Raw genomic sequence first — 22,139 nt, 5'->3', positions numbered from 1 at the left:
TCTACACAAAGGAATATATAATATAAAGATTAATTTCATGAAAAATGAATACTTATTGTATATTTCTAAGGAGGTAACTCAAAAACTTTAATAAATATGTCTAACCGTATGTCTAAATAAAAGGAAATCAATACAAATAAAAACATATTAGGGTACTTATGGAACTAGAGTTTCATCAGAACTTAATTCATTTACCAATTTTTGTAAATCACAAGATACGGAGAGCTTGAAAGGGAATATAAACATTAAAGAAAAGAATCTAACTTTATTTCAAATGAATAATATAACTAGATTGAATGGAAACAAAAAAGAAATAGACAAAGTTACTTTTAAAGTACTTTATATACTTGGTTTAGAGAGAAAAATTCTTGTAAACAAGTCCTGAACACAGCCAGGTTTATTTTTTGCAATGCTATTGTTTATTTTTTGAGAGAGAGCACGCACGAGTCGGGGAGAAGGACAGAGAGAGAGAATCTTAAGCAGGCTCCATGCTCAGCCTAGAGCCTCATGCAGGGCATGACGCCATGACCGTAGGATCATGACCTGAACTGAAATCAAGAGTTGGATGCAAAACTGACCGAGCTACCCAGTTACCCCCGCAATGCTATTGTTTAGCAACTCAAAACTACTTGCTGTGTATTAAAGGACTGAATAATCAGTAAACAGATTGATGATAGTGGGAACGGATTTCCGACTATTGCAAAAGAAGTTAATATGGAAGAGGGACAGACTAGACATACTTATTTGAAGTTGAAGGTGTCTTCATTTTTCACATACATACATATACAGGAAGGACTGATACCCCAATAATGATAACACATAGCACGCAGATCTTGGTTTCTAAGTACCATTCCACTCAAAGGAATCAGGTCTTTGTAGAATCTGTGGCTGCAGCAGGCAGAATACAAGATAAACCCAAAATGCTATTAGACCAGAAATCAAGTGTTCATATTGATGATACATACAGATAGAAAAGAGACACAGGGGGGAAGGGAAAGCTCCTGTAATGATGGAATGCCAAGTGCTAAATATAGGAGGAATGACAGAGCAAGAAAGCCATCGCTTTGCAATCATCGCAGTAATAACTGAGACCGAAGATATCAACAATAAAACTAGCAGGTGAAAGACTGTAATAAGGTAGTTGTTACACAAAAATCTCCCCACAAATTACTTATTAATATCAAAGGCAAAACAGCAATTTTATAGTGGAGAAACCTTGAAGTTGTCAGTTTATTCAAATGATCAAAACTAGGATCACTGATAAATGTGTTTCCTGGTTTAATGCACTGAGAAGTATGTGTCATTCATGGAACATGCTTGCCACACTGATTTGAATCTAATCATGAGAGATCACACCAAAATTTAGGGATAGTCTACAAATTAGCCCATACTTTTCAAAGATACTGATTTCATGAAAGAGAAATACCGTGGAGCTGATCCAGATTTAAAGATTAAAGGAACAGGACAACTTAACGACCTGTCTTAAGATTAGATCCTGGAATAGAGAAAAAAAAAATTGTTATAAACGTATTATGGGACAACTGTGGAATTTGAATAAGCTGTAGGGTAGAAAACATTATAACCAAGTATGGTAATCTTAAGACACGTTTGCAAATTCCTTGACACTCCTCTTATCAAAAGGTGGAGTCCGTGCTCCCTCTCTTTTTGATCCTGGATGGGTTTTTGTAACTGCCTCCTCGAATTAACACTGTAACTTCTGAGGGTAGATTAGACGAGGCCATAGTACTTCTGCTGATTTTTGTTAGGATACTCTGAGCCTCCACACAGTGTCCAGTCAGTATGAAGTGGCTCTGCGACCACAGAGATGGAAAGACATGCCCAAGGAACCAAAGCTGTGTGGGTCCTCTCAACTCAGGTATTATACAGTTGAATGATCTGCTTGGTCTGTAATCACAGTGGATAACCTAAGGATATATGGGAATTCTGTTCTTGCATCTTTTCTGAATGTTTAGAATACGCTGAAAATAAAGGCTTTAAAATGCTCTCAAAACAAGTTAAAATTTTACTATAATACCCCCCCTTTTAAAGGTAATTGTATCATAGGTATACATGAGAATATTCTACATACATAGCACAGTATATCTAGAGGTATGAATATGATCTGATTACTTTTAAAGGGGACATAATAGATTGACATGCATCTATCTCCTACAAAACTCTGGCCACTCTTATTTGCATATCCTGGGTATTTACCAGTGTTAGTAACCATAAGTTTATTTTTCACGTGATTTTGCATAGTATTGCGCTGAATAAACCATAAACTGTTTTGTCAACCCACCTGATGAATGCAAACTGTGCTATAACCAATAATGAAACAATGAACATCCTTTCATGCGTCTCTGTAAACAGGTTCCCGTGACATATGGTGAGATAAAGCCATCCATAAGCACATCTGTAGGTATACATATTTGTTGGTCCACACATACTGGGAGGGCGCTAACCTAGTTTTCTCATGAAAGATGGATCTCTACCTGCCATTATAGATCAAGGTCGTTATCTTTTTTTTTTTTTTTTGCAGTTGTATATCATTAGAACATATTTACTCCAATATTTTGCTAAGAATTTTTTTTTTTTTTTGTAAAATTAAGTATAAGCATCCTGTGTCCACTCCCACTTTCCCTATAATCTTTTAAGCGAAGCCTCTAGTGCTATGATTGCCAGGTCAAAGGGTATTGTGATATTGACCAGCTAATGGTGTTCGCTCCTAACAAGAGGCACTGAATGCTGAATGCTGTGCAAATGGTAATCCACCTAAATTGTTACATTTAATGAAATCTCAATAAAATTCAACAGGTTTCTTGCTCCACACTCCCTTTGGTGGGGGGGCGGGGTGTGACAAAATTAACGTACTTGAAATCTGCTAAAGCCCCTGCCTACAGAGGTCTGTGTGGGGGGCTTATGCACAGAGAAGGCAACCTAAGCCTAAATGGAAAAAGGAGAAGAAACCGATTATTAACAATTCAAGTTTACTAAAAAACTTTTTGTCATTAGTAACTATTCAACACTTTTAAAGAGTTAACAGTGAAATCTACCTTAATGGATTAGGGTCCAAAATTCCCAAGCATATAAATTGTATCATGTTATTAGATTGCTTAAAAACAGTATTTTTCAGTCTATAAAATACAAATAACATTAAATATTACACTGTACAACAGGGCTGACACACTACAAAGAACCAGGGCCAGATTGGGGATGGGGGCCATTCACCAGTGCCATCCCAGTTTGCATTATTGTGGATGGCAGTATTATGTAATTTTCTGTACTTGAGTATCTCCTGAAATTAATCTCATTAAGGCTACTTGCAGGATTCCTTTGAAGTATGTTATTATGAATTCAGGGTAGGGGAGTAGAATTTTCAAATACAGTAAAACCTTGGACTGCGAGTATCTTGTTCTGCGAATGTTCCACAAGACGGGCAAACATTTCTAATATGTTTTCACTTGACAGACGAGGGATGTCTTGCAATACGAGTCGTATGTGATGCCCAATGTCATGTGATCACAAGTGAGCCAATGGTTCTCTCTCTCTCTCACCGAAGGATTCCCAGGCTCAGATGCTCAGTCTCAGGCTGTGGTGTTCGGCGGAAATCAGTGATTTTTTTAGAATGTTGGAAGGTACCCACAACAGGCACTAGTGTATTTTTATCACTTCAAAGCACCTATGGACAGCCCCTTGCTTTTCCATACAAGAGTAAGCTTAAGAAGGCTTTGCTTCATTCTAGGTCAGGCTGCCTACAGCTAGAGACCCTTTCCTCTGCTGCCTTCTTGCCAGTTACATTAAATACAGTATATGACAAGAGTTCATTAATACTGTCCTGTAGCCAACATCCGTGCGACCACATACAAGGGCCCTGTGCAGAAGAGTCCATTGAGCCAACAGATGGCAGTGATTCCGTTAGTGACAGTGACTGTCATCCTACACAGTCACCCTCCTTTCTCTTGTCTCCCTCACACCAGCCACTAAGGTTTTCAAAGGTAAGTGCAGGTTAATTTATTTTTCCTTATATTTTATGATTTTGTATTCTATTACAGTATTGTAATCCTTTTCATCCGAATATTTTTGGGTTGTGGAACAAATCATCCGAGTTATTTCTTATGACGAAATTGGCTTAGGTATTCAACTGCTTTGGATTAAGCATGTTTCTGGAATGAATTATGCTCACGTATGGCACACATAAAACCAAGGTTTTACTGTATCTGTCCTAATGACAGATTTTCTCCACTTTGTCCGGTAATTGCTGGGCATCTCTTACGAGCCAAGCGCACTTTTCTACACAGTAGAGATAAAGTAGTGAAAAACCTCCCTCCCTACATGGAGGTTACACTGCCACCGACATTAATTTTACTTGTCCATCACTATACTTTTGTTAAAAGTCCTGCCCCTAATCTTCATTTATAAGGCCTCTTTCCTGGGTAGACTGGGGTGAATTTTGAAGTTCTTTTCTGTTGCATCTCGAAAAATTGGGACATTCAGAATGCCGGCACAAACACTGGCCGTATTTACGGAAAAGGTTTTCTCTCGTCTGTGAGATCCGATTCGCAAAGAATTCAGCACCCAGCTGTCCTTAAAAGAGAGCGCTTCACAGAGCGGCTTGCATGTGAAGATTCCTGGAGGCTTCTGAGTTCTGAAGGAACTTTCTACAATTACTAGCGTCCATTTTCCAATGGAGATGATGTGAACTCTAACCGAAGGCCACCCCCCCCCCCCCCCCCCCACCTCACACTTCTACAGATTTGCTCCAGTGTGGACTCTCTGATGGTACACAAGATGTGATCTCTGGCTGAAGCCTTTACAACACACATCACATATGTATGGCCTTTCTCCAGTGTGGACCCTCTGATGCGTGTGAAAATGGGAGGCCTGACTGAAGCCTTTACCACACTGCTGACACGTATAAGGTTTCTCTCCTGTGTGGACCCTCTGATGAGCACTGAGCCCAGCACTCCAACTGAATTCTTTCCCACACTCCTCACATTTAAACGGTTTCTCTCCAGTGTGAATGATCTGGTGGACTTGAAGATTTGACCTCTGGCTGAAGGCCTTGCCACATGTATCGCATTTATATGGCTTCTCTCCCGTGTGGACTCTCTGATGGGCTTGAAGATGGGAGGCCTGACTGAATCGCTTCTGGCACGCGTCACACTTGAATGGTTTCTCCCCAGTGTGGACACTCTGATGAGCTTGAAGATTGGAGGCCTGACTGAAGCCCTTTCCACACTCTTCACATTTATAAGGTTTCTCCCCTGTGTGGACCCTCTGATGATTGTGAAGATTCAAGCTCCAATTGAAGCGCTTCCCACACACCTCACATTTGTATGGTTTTTCTCCAGTGTGGACTCTCTGATGGGCTTGAAAATAGGAACTCTGACTGAAGCCTTTACCACACACGTTGCAGCGAAATGGTTTCTCCCCCGTGTGAACCCTTTGATGGCTCTGGAAACTTGAGGCTGAACTAAAACCCTTCCCACACTCTTCGCATTTATATGGTTTCTCTCCCGTGTGGACCCGCTGATGGCTGTGAAGGTTAAAGCTCAAGCTGAAGCACTTTCCACACTCATCACACTTATACGGTTTCTCTTCCGTGTGGACTCTCTGGTGGGTATGGAGATTTGAGCTGCAACTAAAGCGTTTACCACAGTCTCCACACTTATATGGTTTCTCTCCGGTGTGGATTCTCTCGTGGGCCTGAAGATGTGATCTCTGGGTGAAGCCCTTCCCGCACACCTCACATTTGTAAGGTTTCTCTCCAGTGTGGACTCTGCAGTGAATGTTAAGATCTGTGCTACGACTGAAGCCCTTCCCACAACTTTCACATCTGTAGGGCTTCTCTCCTGTGTGAATAGGCAAATGGGCGTAAAGATGGGAGGTCTGGTTAAAGCTCTTCCCACACTCAAGGCACGAATAGGGCTTCTCCCCTGTGTGCACTCTCTGATGAGTCTGCAGGTTTGAGCTCTGGCTGAAACCCTTCCCACACTCGTGACACCAATAGCGTTTTTTTCCTGTGTAAACACTTTGTGGAATGGGCAGAGCTGAGCTATAGCGGGCGTCCTTCTCATGTGCGCCGTACTCGGAGGACTTCTTTCTCGAATGTACCTGCTGATGAAGTTCAAGACTGGCGCCATCGTTGAATGCTTTCTCACACTGACGACAGTGGTAGGTCTGCTGGACCAGAGGGGACACCTTTAAGATGTCTTTACCACAGTCTTCGTTGTGAGGTTTATCGCCATCATGGTGGTGTGACATACAACTAAAGAGGTTAACGTATGGAGCAAATATACATAATTGGTTTTTCATCGGAGTCTGCTTACAACTTCTCTGGTAATTCTGTGTTTCGCTGAGATATATTTTACTCCAAGAATTCTGAACTCTCCCGGCCAGAAATTCTTGATTTTCAAGAATACTGGAATGATCCTCTATAAGGTTCATTATACAGCTGTCTTCCACGGAAGCCTGAATACATATTCCTGCTCCCACTCGACAGGGGGAATCACACTGTTCAGGGAACTCAGAACTCTTCCCTTGAAGATTTATCTTGGAGTCTTGATCTTTGGTTAATTTGCTCACGATATGTCTCTTGATTTGCCAACATGAAAACTCTCCCAATGAAAGGCACCTTACTCCTGCTTCGTGAAGAGTCTCCTTCTCGTTTTGATTCCTGCCTCCTGAAGGGATAAAGAGAATAAAGAATCAGGGACAGAGAGACTGACGTCAGCAAGGTGGTGAATTAAGAAGCTCCAAGCCCTTGTTCCGCAAAGGAAACATTTTTATTAAAAAAAAACACTAGAGGCTAGCTAAAAGATCTGAAAAACAAAGGTCTACAGCAAACAATAGAATATCCAGTAGAAAAAACCCCACACATTTAAAAGGGAAGGAAATTTGGGATCAGCCCAGAGTGAGGGCTTAAGGTCTTCTCAGGTCTTTTATTTATTTTTGAGAGAGACACAGAGAGCATGCGTGCACAGGTGGGGGGTGCAGAGGGAAACAGACTCTGAAGCAGGCTCCAGGCTCCGAGCTGTCAGCACAGAGCCCGACGCGGGGCTCGAACTCACGGACTGCGGGATCGTGACCTGAGCCGAAAACGGACGCTCAATCGACTGAGCCACCCAGGCGCCCCAAGGCACCACCTGCTTTTTGAAAGTGCGTGTTACACCGTTTAACTTTTACAAAGAACGTACATGAGTCCTGGCATTTGCTAAACCACAAGAAATCCGAAGAGCGTTTTCACTTTTATGAGAAAAGGTGAAAAGTGAAAATAGCATTTAGCTTTCGTTTTGCGGTGAGCCGTGACAGAGGCAGCACATGCCCCAAGGGGCCAACGGCTAAGCTCCGGAACTAAAGGCAGCATCTCAGTGCTGAAGCCACTATAGCCTTAACCGTGGCTGGGAGCACCCGTGCTTCATCTGTGCACCCACGAGAAAGATGTGTCCTAGGTAGCAGAAAGCCTAAGAGAGAGGTCATTTCTGGGTCTGGAAACAGTCAAAACAGTCAAAAATGTTCCATATAAATGACTGGTAACTGGGGTTTTTTTTTTTGGGGTTTTTTTTTTTTTTTTTTTGTTTTTTTTTTTTTTTGAGAGAGAGAGGGAGCATGTGAGCAGAGGGAGGGGCAAAGGGAGAGAGAGAAAAAGGATCTTAAGCAGGCTCCACGCTCAGTACAGAGCCGGATGCGGGGCTTGATCTCACAACTGTGACATCATAACCTGAGTCAAAATCAAGAGTCGGATGCCCAACCAACCGAGCCACCCAGGTGTCCTGGTAATTGCTTCTTTAAGCCATTTTGGCTCACAGAAGACTTCATAGGAACCCTCTACGTTCAGAGAGCAGGAGAAACCAATACGTGAAAAGATGTCCAGTATCGCTCATCACTAGTGAAATGCAAATCAAAACCACAAGGAGATACGACCTCATGCCCGTTAATATTCCTGGCATCAAAAAGACGAGAGATAAGAAGTGCTGGTGAGGATGTGGAGGAAAGGGAATCCTTGTGCACTGTTGTTGGGATTGTAAACTGGTGCAGCCAGTGCAGAAAACAGTAAGGAGGGTCCTCAAAACATCTAAAACAGAACTACCACAGGACCTCGCAATTCCAGTTCTGGGCATATATCTGAAGAAAACAAAATCAGCCTGTCGGAGAGATCTGCACCATGGTCACTGCAGCAGCATTTACAACAGCGAATACGTGGAAACAAGGGTCCATCGATGGATGAATGCATAAAGAAACCGGGTCGTGTATAAGGGGGGAGGATATTATTCAGCCATAAAAAAGAATGAAATCTTGCCATTATGACAACACTGATGGACCTCAAGGGCATTATGCTAAGTGAAATAAGTCAGGCAAAGACAAATACCGTATGATCTCTCTTATAGGTAGATGTAAAAACAACTCAGAGGAAGAGATCGAATTTGTGGTTACCAGGGATGGAGGGACTGGATGAAAGGGACCAGAAGGCTCAAAGTTCCAATTATAAGGTAAATAAGTACTGGAATGGTGAATATTGTTAACACTGCTTATGTGACCTATCTGAAGGTTGCTAAAAGCATAAACCCTAAAAGTTTTCATCACAAGGGAAAAAACCCATTTTTAAAAAACCTCTAACAGGTAATGAATTTTAACTACACTTACTATGGTAATCATTTTGTAATATTAAGTCAAGTCATTATGATGTACACCTTAAAATTTTACCGTGCTTGGGGCGCCTGGGTGGCTCAGTCGGTTAAGCGGCCGACTTCGGCTCCGGTCACGATCTCACGGTCCGTGAGTTCGAGCCCCGCGTCGGGCTCTGTGCTGACAGCTCAGAGCCTGGAGCCTGTTTCAGATTCTGTGTCTCCCTATCTCTCTGCCCCTCCCCTGTTCATGCTCTGTGTCTCTCTGTCTCAAAAATAAATAAACGTTAAAAAAATAAAATAAAATTTTACAGTGCTATATGTCAATTATAGTTCCATAAAATGGAAAGAAAAAGGAGACATCAATACAGATACTATGGACACGAAAGGAATAACAAATGGATACCATGAATAATTCCAGGACCACAAATTTAATAATCTAGATGAAATGGAACAATTCTTTGAAAGACACAATCTGCTAAAACTCATACAAGAAGAAACAATCTGAATAGGCCTACATCTGTATTTTTTTAAAGTTTACTTTTTTTGAGAGAAAGAGAGTCCGAGAGCGTGCACGAACAGGGGAGGGACAGAGAGAGAATCTCAACCGGGCTCCGCACTGCCAGCACAGAGCCTGATGCAGGGCTCAATCTCACCAACTGTGAGATCACGACCTGAGCCCAAACCAAGAGTCGGACACTTAACTGACTGAGCCACCCAGGGGCCCTAGGCCTGTATCTATTAAAGAAGCTGAATCATTAATCTTTTGAAACAGCACCAGGCCCAGATATGTTCACTTGTGAATTCTACCAAACGTTTAAGAAAGGCATTATATTACTTCTTTACAATAGCTTTCTGAGGACAAAAGCAATGAGAATATTTCCTCACTCATTCTATGAGGCCATCGTTACCTTAATACCAAAATCAGACAAAGATATTACAGGAAAACTACAGACTGATATATTTCATCAACGCCAGAGATCCTCCAAAAATATTAGCAAGTCAAATGCAACAATGCATAAAAAGAATTAGATGCTGTGGTCAAGCATACTAGGCATGTAAGAAAGGTTCAACCCTGGAAAATTAATCCATTACATGAAAAAACTACAGAAAAATCACATAAGACTATCAAAAGATACAGAGAAAAAACATTTGATAAAATCCAATACTTGTTTATAATAAAAACTCTCAAGGAAACCAGGAATATAGAAGAAATTCCTCAACTGGAGAAAGGACATCTAACTAGTATCTTTGTGAGACACATAAAACCTTCCCGCTAAAATCAGGAATCTCTTAGCACTCCTTTTCAACACTGTACTGTAAGTCCCAGCTAACGCAAATGGGTACAGATTGCAAAGGAAGAAATAAAACGTTGTTGGAGAATGATGTGATTGTCGATGTAGAAACCCCCCAAAGAATCAATCAAAAAACCTCCTGGAACTAATAAACAATTATAGCAAGGATGCAGAACACAAAATTGATACAGAAAAGTATATTGCTCCCTTATACACAAGCAATGGACAAGTGGAATTGGAAATTACGATAGCATTATCACTTACATTAGCACCCCCTAAGAGTCTATGTTCAGGGATAAAAAGCCCCGAGACTGTCAAGATGTCAGTCCTTCACAATCCCGATCAAAATCCCGGCGAGACATCTGGTGGATATCGACAAACGGATTTAAAAGTTTCCACGGAAAGGCAAGAGACCCAGAAGAGCCAACACAGTATTGAAGGAGAATTACAAGGTTGGAAGACGCGTTAGGCAACACCTAGACCTATTCCGTAGAGCTGCAGTATTCAAGGTGGTGTAGAATTGGCGACAGAAGAAATGGACCAATGGAGTGGAACAAAGACGTGAGAAATAGGGCTCAAGCAAATATAATCAGCTGATCTTTGACAACGGGGTAAAGGCAATACAATGAAGCAAAGGCAGTCGGTGCTAGAACCACCGGACATTCACGTGCGGAAAAAAAAAAAAAAATCCATATGGAGAGGTTAAGCTTTTTGCAAACATGAACTCAAAGCACAGACCTTAATGTAAACGCAAAACCAGCAAACTCCTAAATGAAGTTTCTGCTCTGAGCAAGCCGCGTCAAGAGAATAAGGGGAGTCAGGGAGAAAATATTTGTAAAAAATAGATGTGGCAAAGGAACTCGTCAAAGCCAACGATAAGAAAACAATGTGTTTAAAATATGGACAAAAGCCCTGAACAGACACATCAGCGAAGAAAATACACTAAGAGCAAACAGGCCTCCGAAAAGGTGTTCAACATCACATGCCCTTAGTGGACTGCAGATCAAAATGAGATACGACTGCCCCTATTAGGATGGCCCAAATCCCAAAGGTCGACACCGCTGCTGGTGAGTATGTAACCGGAAGCCTCAATTCACTGCTGCTGAAAACGCAAAATGGTGTGGCCACTTTGGAAGATAGTCTGGCAGTTTCTTACAGAACCACAGAAGTAAATAGTGCACCTTGGTACTTACCAGGTGAGTGGAAGACGTATGTCCACGCAAAAGTCATCACACAGATGTCTGCGGCAGCTTTATTCGTAACTGTCAAAACTTGGAAGCCATCAAGCCGAATGGATGAATAAACTGTGGTACATCCAGACAATGGACTATCGTCCAGCGCTAAAAAGAACAGGGCTATCAAGTCCTGAGGGAACTTTAAATGCACATTGCTAAGTGAAAGAAGTGAATCCGAAACAGCTGAAAGCTCTACGATTCCAGCTGACATCCTGGGAAAGGCAAACCTATGGAGACAAAAGGATCGCTCGTCGACAGTGTTTAGAGGGGAGGGGGAATTAACAGAGCACGGAGAATTTTAAGGCAATCTGTTCTGGATCATACCGTAATGGTAGATACATACCACTATAAATTTGTACAAACTCCTACAATGTACAACAGCAAGAGCAAACTCTGAAGTATAGACACTGGGCGATGATGATGTATCCCGGGGAACCTACGGTGATGAACGGTAGGTTCATCGACTGCAACAAAAGTACCACTCTAGTATCAAATGTTGACAGGGGAAGGCTGTGTGTGTGCCTGCACGTGGGTGTAGTCTAGAGGAACTCTCTGTATCTTCTGCTCACTTTTGCTGTGAACCTAAAAGTTAGGTGAAAAATAAAACCTATTTTAAAAATGTATTTATAGGGGCGCCTGGGTGGCTCAGTCGGTTGAGCGTCCGACTTCGGCTCAGGTTCATGATCTCACAGTTTGTGGGTTGGAGCCCCGCATCAGGCTCTGTGCTGACCGCTTGCTCAGAGCCTGGAGCCTGCTTCAGATTCTGTGTCTCCTTCTCTCTCTGCTCCTCCCCCACTCACGCTTTGTCTCACCGTTTCTCAAAAATAAATAAAATGTAAAAAAAATTAAAAAAATGAAAATAAAAATAAAAATGTATTTATAGACTTAAATACACGCCAGTGGAAAAAAACGAATAAAAAGTAACACATATATGCCAACCACAAGATCCAACCATTCCATGTGTTATTCTTGTCTAAGAAAAATGAAGGTATATGCCAATACACACACACACATATAAGAATATTCAGCATCTTCACTCGTAACACCCCAAAGCTGGACAAACCCGTCAGCAGGTGAACGAATAAATAAATTGTAGTATATTCACACTGGAATACTACTTAGCAATAAAAAGGAATGAACTATGGATAGATGCAACAACACGGGTGAATCTCAACCTATACTGAGTAAAATAAGACAGCCAAGGGAAAGAAAAAACACCATATGATTTAAAAAATGTTTTAGGGGCCCCTGGGTGGCTCAGTTGGTTAAGGGTCTGACTTTGGCTCGGATCACAATCTCACGGTTCGTGAGTTCGAGCCCCGCATCGGGCTCTGTGCTGACAGCTCAGAGCCTGGAGCCTGCTTCAGATTCTGGGCCTCCCTCTCTCTTTGCCCCTCCCCTGCTTGCACTCTGTGTCTGTCTCTCTGTCTCTCAAAATTAAGCATTAAAATTTTTTTTTCAATTAAAAAAAAGTCCTGTAGAGTGACAGAAAGTAGATCAGTAGTTGCTTGGGGACGGGTGTGGGACATGAAGAAGGGGAGAGAGGGAGAGATTACAAGTGGGCATGAGAAGTGTGCACAACTTTTAAAGATTTCTTTTGTAGTAGAGTGCTTCCCAAACTAACCCCCCTTCCAGATCTGGCAAGAAAAAGCCAAAACTGTTCAGGGCTGGGGAACAGGAAATTTAGGATGGAAATCCTGGAAGCCAGAAAGCCACAGAAGTAAGATTAATCTAAGTTTTTCCCAAATCCCTGGCTCACCATTAATGGCACAGGGTAAAATTTGTGAGTTTGAGTCTCTGCTGACTCAGTGCTATTACTTAAGCCAAACACGGTTTGAAGTGTCAAAGGTCACAACTCAAGGTCAGAAACACCACTGGAAATTTAGGGGAGAAAAATCAAAGGTAAGGGAGCCACAGAGGGTCCATCCCTAACTAGGACTATAAACCCTACCCACATCTTTGGCCGATCTCTCGACTATGCAGACGTAGCAAAGACCCCAGGGCCTGGACTAAAAAAGCAGCAGCCAGAAGTCATGAGAGGCATTACAGCAAAACACCAAAAAATATTTAATCTGCCCAAAACATTACAGAAAACGACAGATGAGCAAAGAGAGAAGACCCAAAGGCACGATGATGAATGTAAACACACCCGTATTAATAACTACGCTGCGTGTAAATGTACTACCCAAAAATCGGAAGGCAGATGTTGGCAGATCACATAAAAAGAAAAGATCCAACTATACACTGTCAACAAGAGACCTATTCTAAATATGCATCGTTAAAAAAAATAAAAGACATGCAAATACATCATGCAAAGCCTAAGAAAGATTGGCTAAACTAGTATCAGATAAGAGACTCTACGAAATAGATGTGGATGGAGGTAGAGTGTATTATACTAAGTGAAATAAATCAGAAAAAGACAACTACTATATGACTTCCCTCACATGTGGAATTTTAAGAAGCACAATAGATGAGCAAAGGGGAAGGAAAAAAAAAGAGGGAAGCAAACCGTAAGAGACTCTCACCTCTAGAGCGCAAACTGAGGGTTGCTGCAGGGGAGGTGGGCAAAGGGATGCCTTAGATGGGTGATGGGTATGAAGGAGGGCACTTGTGATCAGCACTGGGTGTTGCATGTGTTGTATGTAAATGAGGATCCACTAAATTCTACAGCTGAAACGAATATTACACTTGATGCTAATTAACTGAATACAAACTGGAAACAAAAACAAACAGAACACTATTAAAGACAGAGAGAGCCATAATAAAAGGGTCAATATGGCAAAATGATGTAAAAATTACAAACCCATATGTATCTAGCAAAGGCTACAAAACACGAAGCAAAAACAGAAACTGAGAGATGGACAAAACTACAGAGTTAGAGATTTTAACACACTTCTCTTAGTTGGTGAAACAATTCGACCATAAAAAAAAAAAATAAGTGAAACAATACAAACTCTGAACCCTTAAAATTAACCATTTTAACTAAAATGAAACTTATAGATCATCACTGCACCCAACTATAGAACACACATTTTTTTCTCCAAATACACATGCAAAATCCATCAAAATAACCGTGTCCAGGGGTTATGAAAAAAGTTTCAAGAGACTGGAATACTGAAGAGTATGTTCTCTGACCAGAGTGGAATTAAATTCAAAGGCAGTAACAATAAAGCTGGAGGTATCACAATCCCACGTTTCAAGATACACTACAAAGCTATAGTAATCAAAATAGTATGGTAGTGGCACAAAGACACAGAGATCAATGGAACAGAAGAGAGAGCCCAGAAAGAAACCCCTGCTTATATGGTTAATTAATCTTTGACAAAGGAGGCAAAAATATACAACGGGGGAAAGACAGTCTTTCTTTTATTTAAAGTCTATTTACTTTGAGAGAGAGATCTTGTGTGCACGTGCAAGAAGGGGAAGGGCAGAGAGAGAGAGAGAGAGAGAGAGAGAGAGAGAGAGGGGACTGTGAGATCATGACCTGAGCCAAAATCAAGAGTCGGACACTTAACTGACTGAGCCACCCAGATGCCCCAAGACAGCCTCTTTAATAACTGGTGCTGGGAAAACTGGACCACTTTCTTATATTACACACAAAAATAGAGTCAAAATGGATTAAAGACCTAAGTGTGAGATCCGAAATCCTAAAAATCCTACAAGAGAGCACAGGTAGCAATCTCTTCGACACTGGCCTTAGAAACATTTTTCTACATCTATCTCTTCAGGCAAAGAAAACAGAAGCACAAATAAACTACTGGAGTTACACTAAAATAAAAAGCTTTTGCACACCCAAGGAAACCATCAGTGAAATAAAAAGGCAACCTCCTTGATAAAAGAAGACATTTGCAAATGATATATCTGAGAAGAGATTAATATCCAAAACGTATAAACAACTTACATATAACCTAACACCAAAAAAACAACCCAATTCAAAAGCCGGCAAAAGACCTGAATAGACATTTTTCCAAAGAAGACATATAAATGGCCAAGAGACATGAAAAGACACCCAACATCACTTACCATCAGGAAAATGCCAATCAAAACCAGAATGAAGTATCACATCCTATCTGTCAGAACGGCTAGTATCAAAAAGATGAATAATAAGCATTGATGAGGACGTGGAGAAAAAGGAACCACTGCCTACTGCTGGTAGGAATGTAAATTGGTGCAGCCACTGTGGAAAACCATATGAGGGTTCCTCAAAAAATCAAAAATAGAATTACCATATGGAGCGCCTGGGTGGCTCAGTCGGTTAAGCATCCAGTTTCGGCTTGGGTCATGATCTCGCGGTTCATGGGGTCCAGCCCCGCGTCGGGCTCTGTGCTGCCAGCTCGGAGCCTGGAGCCCGCTTCAGATTCTGTGTCTCCCTCTCTCTCTCTCTGCCCCTCCCCTGCTCTTGCTCTGTCTCTCTCTCTCAAAAATAAATCAACATTTAAAAAAATTAAAAAAAAAATAGAATTACCATATAATCTAGTAATTCCACTACTGGATATTTACCAAAAGAAAACAAAACACCAATTCAAGAAGATACACGCACCCCTATATTTACCGCAGCATCATTTACAACAGGCAAGACATGGAAGCAGCCCAAGTGTCCATCAACAGGATGAAGAAGATGTGGGGGGTGTGTGTGTGTGTGTGTGTCCATACACACACACGGACATACATACACACGACGGAATAGCAGTCACAAAAAAGAGTGAGATCTTGCCATTTGCAACAACATGGATAGACCTAGGAGGTGTTATGCTGAGTGAACTAAGTCCAAGAAATAACTTGATTTCACTTATAGGTGGAATCTAACAGTCAAAACATGCAAACAAAATGGAAACAGGCCCATAAATACAGGGAACTAGTGGTCGCTGGAGGGGCGTGAGGGATGGGCAAAACAGGTGAAGGGGAGTGCGAAGTAGAGGATCCCCACTTCGGAATGGGTGACTTACAGGGATGAAAGGTACGGCAATGGTGTCGTAACAGTGCTGTATGGTGACAGATGGCAGACGTTGCATACGGTTGTCTACTCTCTATGCTGCACACCTGAAACGAATGTATCACCGTATGCCAACTAGATGTCAATAAAAAGACTAGATTGAAACAACAGTGAAGACATCCAGAAAAGTCCTAATAATACGAAAATTAAATACACTCTAAGCAACCCACACGTCAAACAGGAGATTGCATGGGAAATTAGAAAACACTTTGAAAAAATGATGAAGGAACATTATATCACCATTTCTGGCATGCAGTTAAATAGCACTCAGAGATACTTTTATAGCTTTAAACGTTTACATTAGGAAACAAGAAAGGTCTAAAATCAAACACCTAAGGTTCCATCTCAAGAAGCCGTGAAAAGAGCAGGAAAGAAGAGTAAAAATCAAATAAATAGAAACAAACAATAGGGAAAACTCAGTATCAGTCATGAAAGATAGGATATTACTACAGATCTTAGAGGCATTAAAATAAGGGGATATATTCAACAATTTAGATAAGATGTACTAATTCCCTGAAACATACAAATAACCAAATCTGTAGCAAGAAAAGCAAAAAATCTAAAGAGTTCAGGAATTTAATTCATAAAAACATTCTCACAATAAGACCAGATGACTTCACCAGTGGATTCCACTTGGCACTCAGGAAAGGAGTAATACCAGTCCTACACGAACACTTCCAGAAAACAGAAGAGGAAGGTATACCTGAATGTCACTTGTGTAAGGCCAGTATTACCTCGACATCAAAAGCAGACAAAGATATCAAGTCCCAAGAACGTTACGAATCAAAATCCCCCCTAACAAAAGTACAAATATCCTTAATAAAGAACAAATCTTGTTTGTTTCTACAAATATAATAAAAAGAATAGTAGTACATCATGAATAGGTGGGGTTAATCCCAGCGTTAAAGACAAGACGACAGGACCCGAATGGAGTTGCATATGCTAAGCCTCATGCCCCCAAACCAAGACTTAGTATAATTTTTGGCTCACCCAGAAATGCAATCTTAAACCAATCGGGAATCCCCTGATCTGCTCTAGTTAGGTAGCCTGCCATCCCCTAAAGGGAAAGTAACCTTGCAAATGACCAACCTGCTTTTGTGCCTCACAGAACTTCCTTGTCCGTGTTCCGTTCTGCCTGTAAGTCTTTTACTTTATATAGCTCCTGGGGGAGCTTTTCTATCTGCTCTCATGAATGCTGCCTGATTCAGGAATCACTGAAAAAGCCAGTAAGATCTTTAAAATTTAGTCAGCTGAATTTTGGGTTTTAATAGAAGGAACGCAAGGTTGTTTTAACATGTGAAATTGCCAATGCATTTTATCGTATTTACAACATACAAGAGAAAATGTAATGATCACCTCAGTATTTTACGAAAGATGTATATGCGTATACTATTACCCATTCATGATAAAAACTCTGAAACTCAGAAGGGAACTCAACCGAAAAAGAAAACCTACAGCTGACGACGCCATTATCAGTGCTGAAAGACTGACGCTATTCACCTGCCTTGAGGCAAGCAAGCAAACAAAAAAAACCCAAAGGCATTCAGATTGGAAAGAAGAAAGAATATACATTTGTACATCATGATCTTCTACATAGAAAATCTTTAGGAATTTGCAATACTGCCTCTAGAATATACCAATATGGGAAGACTGCAGGCTACAAGGTTGATGTCAAAAATGAACTGTATTCCTAGGAGACAGAAGCAAACAACTGAGAAATGAAATATATAGTGTCAAAAAAATAAAACACTTCTGAAAAATTAAAGATACATATAAAACCTATCCACTGAATGCTATAAAATGTGATATTGTGATTTATAATAAATACATATTTTGGTCTTCAGTTCCTGGCCCGCAGATCCCCAAATCCTTGGAATTTCCTAAGAGAAAAGAACAATGGGAGCATCTTTGTTATAATATTTGGTCTCTTTTCCTAAGCTCCTGAAATCCTTCCATTTCCATAAAGGTGAAATGGGTGTCCTATACTTCCTAACAAACCTCTTTCAACCACATCTGAGTTTAGGTTAATGAGGTGACTTTTGGAAATCCTCTAAGGATGGGAGGCTGGTTGCCATGAAAGCCAGCCTTGATTACAGGGTTGGAATTTTTAGTCCCACCTCCTGACCTCTGGGGGAAGGGAGAGGGCCAGAAAGCTGAACCAATCACTAACAGCCAATGACCTAATCGGTCATGCCTAACTAATGAGGCCTCCATAAAAACCCAAAAGGAGGGGGTTTGGGGAACTTTCAGGTAGGTGGACATGTGGAGATGCAGGGAGAGTGGTGAGCCCAGAGAGTGCCTGGAAGTTCCACACCCCTCCCCACATATTTTGCCCTACGCGTCCCTTCCATGTGGCTGTTTAGTTATATCCCCTTGTAATAAACTGATAATCTAGTGAGTAAACGGTATCTCTGAGTTCTGTGAGCCACTAAAGCAAATTAATTGAACCCAAGGTTGGGGTTGAGGGAACCTCTGAAGCACAGTTAACAATCTGGCCTTATCACTGGCCTCTGAAAGGGGGTGAAGGGTGAGGGGTGGGATCTTATAGAACTGAGCCCTTAACCTGTAGGATCTGACGCTGTGTCCAGACAGATGGTGTCAGAACTGAGCTGAAATGTACGACACCCAGCTGAAATCTTGACTAATTGCTTAGTATGGCAATAACCTCCACTTATTAGAACTGGTATCAGAATTATAGAATTGAGACGTGTCCCTACAAAAAAAGAAAAAAAAAAAGTCAACTAAACACACACACAAAATGTAATAATGAAGGAAAAGAGGGCCAAAAAAGCTTTATGATATACCTGAAACAAATATAAAAACAAAAAACAAAATGGCAAAAGCCCTTCCCTATCAATAATTACTTTAAATGTAAATGGATTAAACTCCCCAATCAAAAGGCATAAATTGGAGGAATGGATTAAACAAAACAAAACAAAACATGATCCAGCTATAAGCTGTCTACAAGAGACTTCATATCTAAGACCACACATAGCTTGAAAGTGACATGACAGGGGTGCCTGGGTGGCTTGGTCGGCTGAGCATCCAACTTTGGCTCCCATCACGATCTCATAGTTCATGACTTTGAGCCTCGCATCGGGCTTGCTGCTGTCAGCGCAGAGCCTGCTATGGATCCTCTGCTCCCCCAACCATGCCTTTCCCCCACTCACACCCTCTCTCTCTCAATAATGAATAAACATTAAAAAAGAAGAAGAAGAAAAACAGAAAGTGACAGGACAGAAAGATATCCCATGCAAAAGAGAGCTGGATAGCTATAACTGATGTCAGACAAAAAAGAGTTTTAAGTCAAAAACTTATAAGAAACAATCTGTACTGATAAAAGAGTCAATGCACCAAGAAGATATAAAAATTACAAATGGATATATACTAAACATCAGAATACCAAATATATGAGGCAAATATAGACGAATTGAAGGGATAAATAGCTATCGATAGTAACAGAAGGAACATTCAATATCCTGGTTTCAGTAATGGATAGAACTAGACAAAAGATCAAGGAAATAGAGAACTTAACACTACAAGCCAACTGGACATAACATACACAGGAAATGCCACCCAACAACAGCATAATATACATTTTTCTCAAGTCGTTCTCCAGGGCAGACCATATGTGAAGCCATAAAACAAGTCTTTAACAAATTTTTTTTAAAAGATTGAGTGAAATCATACAACAAATTTTTCTTTTTTTTTTTTTTTTAATTTTTTTAAGTTTATTTATTTTTGAGAGACAGAGCACAAGCGGGGGAGGGACAGAGGGAGAGACAGAGGATCAGAAGCAGGCCCTGCGCTGACCGCTTTGATGTGGGGCTCGAACCCATAAGCCATGAGATCATGACCTGAGCCAAAGTCAGGAGCTTAACTGACTGAGCCACCCAGGCACCCCACAACAAATTTTTCTAATCACAATGGACTGAAGCTAGAAATCAAAAGCAGGAATCTTGGAAAATTGACAAATATGTGGAACTCAAAACATACTTATCAATAACCAATGAATCAAAGAAAAACAATCACAAATAAAATTAGAAAATATCTGGAGACAAATGAAAATGAAAATCCAGGGTACCAAAACTTAGGGGAAGCAGTGAAAGCATTGCAAAGAAGAAAATTTTTATCTGTAAATACTTGCATCAAAAAAGAGATCCAACAATTCCACTTCTGGATATATATCCAAAGGAAACAAAATCACGGTTCAAAAGAGATATTTACACCCCCACGTTCACTGCATTATTTACAATAGCTGAGACATGGAAATCATCCAAGTGTTCGTAACTAATGAACAGATAATGAAATGTCACACACACACACACACACACACACACACACACACACACAGGAATATGATTCAGCCATAAAAAAGAAGAAAATGTGTAACAACATGGATGGACTCTGCGGGCATTATGCTAAGTGGAATAAGTCAGACACAGAAAGACAAATACCCTATGATCTCATTTATGTGTGGAATCTAAAAATATCAAATTTACAGAAACAGAGATCAGATTTATGGTCGTGAGAGTTGGGGGTGGGGTGCGTGATGGAAATTGGGAAGAAAGATGTAAAATCATTTATGTTCATAGATAATATGATCTTATATGTAGAAAGCCTGAAAGATTCCACATAAGAATTGTTAAAATAAATGAATTCAGCAGGATACAAAGCCACACACAAAAACCAGTTGCATTTCTACATACAAAGAGCGAACAATCAGCAAAGGAAATCGAGAAAAACAAATCAAAGCCACAATGAGATACCACCTCACACCTGTCAGAATGGCTAACATTAACAACTCAGGCAACAACAGATGTTGGTGAGGATGCGGAGAAAGAGGATCTCTTTTGCATTGTTGGTGGGAAGGCAAACTGGTGCAGCCACTCTGGAAAATAGTATGGAGGTTCCTCAAAAGATTAAAACTACAACGACCCTATGATCCAGCAACTGCACTACTAGGTATTTATCCAAGGGATACAGGTGTGCTGTTTCAAAGGGAAACACGCACCCCAATGTTTATAGCAGCACTATCAACAACAGCCAAAGTATGGAAAGAGCCCAAATGTCCATCGATGGATGAATGGATAAAGAAGATGTGGTATGTGTATATATGTGTCTATATATGATATAATATAGTATAATATAATATAATATAATATAATATAATATAATATAATATGATATGATATGATATATGATATAATATAATATATATATGCATACCATATGTATATATGAAATATTACTTAACAATCAAAAAGAATGAAATCTTGCCATGTGCAACTATGTGGATCGAACTAGAGGGTATTATGCTAAGTGAAATTAGTCAGAGAAAGACAAAAATCATATGACTTCACTCCTATGAGGACTTTAAGAGACAAAACAGATGAACATAAGGGAAGGGAAACAAAAATAATATAAAAACAGGGAAGAGGGGGGCGCCTGGGTGGCGCAGTCGGTTAAGCGTCCGACTTCAGCCAGGTCACGATCTCGCGGTCCGTGAGTTCGAGCCCCGCGTCAGGCTCTGGGCCGATGGCTCGGAGCCTGGAGCCTGTTTCCGATTCTGTGTCTCCCTCTCTCTCTGCCCCTCCCCCGTTCATGCTCTGTCTCTCTCTGTCCCAAAAATAAATAAAAAATGTTGAAAAAAAAAAAATTTAAAAACAGGGAAGGGGACAAAACAGAAGAGACTCATAAATGTGGAGAACAAACTGAGGGTTGCTGGAGGGGCTGTGGGTGGGAGGATGGGATAAATGGGATAAGAAGGACACTTGTTGGGATGAACACTGGGTGTTTTATGTAGGGGATGAATGCCTGGATTCTACTCCTGAAATCCTATGCTAACTAACCTGGATGTAAATTAAAAAAAAAAAAAATCCATATACAATAGCACCAAAAAGAATAAAACTTGTGAATTAACTGAACCAAGGAGGTGAAAGACATGTACACTGAAAAGTACAAAACACTGATAAATTAAAAACATTAAAAC

The 22,139-nt window shown here is 40.7% G+C and overlaps 1 protein-coding gene across 2 annotated transcripts in view; it reads right to left on the bottom strand.

Annotated features, from left to right (window-relative positions):
* Positions 1–323: 323 nt before the first annotated feature.
* The window catches only part of ZNF235 (zinc finger protein 235), a 30,058-nt gene continuing 8,242 nt past the window's right edge, over positions 324–22,139 (bottom strand). The window contains exon 5 of one of the 2 annotated variants that reach the window (XM_058709077.1): positions 324–6,680. In XM_058709077.1, coding sequence (XP_058565060.1) covers positions 4,747–6,680 — 1,934 coding nt within the window. In that variant the 3' untranslated portion in view covers positions 324–4,746. Of the gene's footprint in view, positions 6,684–22,139 lie in introns of both variants that reach the window. The other variant, XM_058709079.1, reaches the window with a different exon arrangement.

This window comes from Neofelis nebulosa, chromosome 17 (genome assembly GCF_028018385.1).
Source record: "Neofelis nebulosa isolate mNeoNeb1 chromosome 17, mNeoNeb1.pri, whole genome shotgun sequence".
In the NCBI taxonomy this organism is placed as follows: Eukaryota; Metazoa; Chordata; class Mammalia; order Carnivora; family Felidae; genus Neofelis; species Neofelis nebulosa.
Note: the sequence above shows the minus strand (reverse complement) of the source record. Positions and strands in the feature narration are given on the sequence as shown.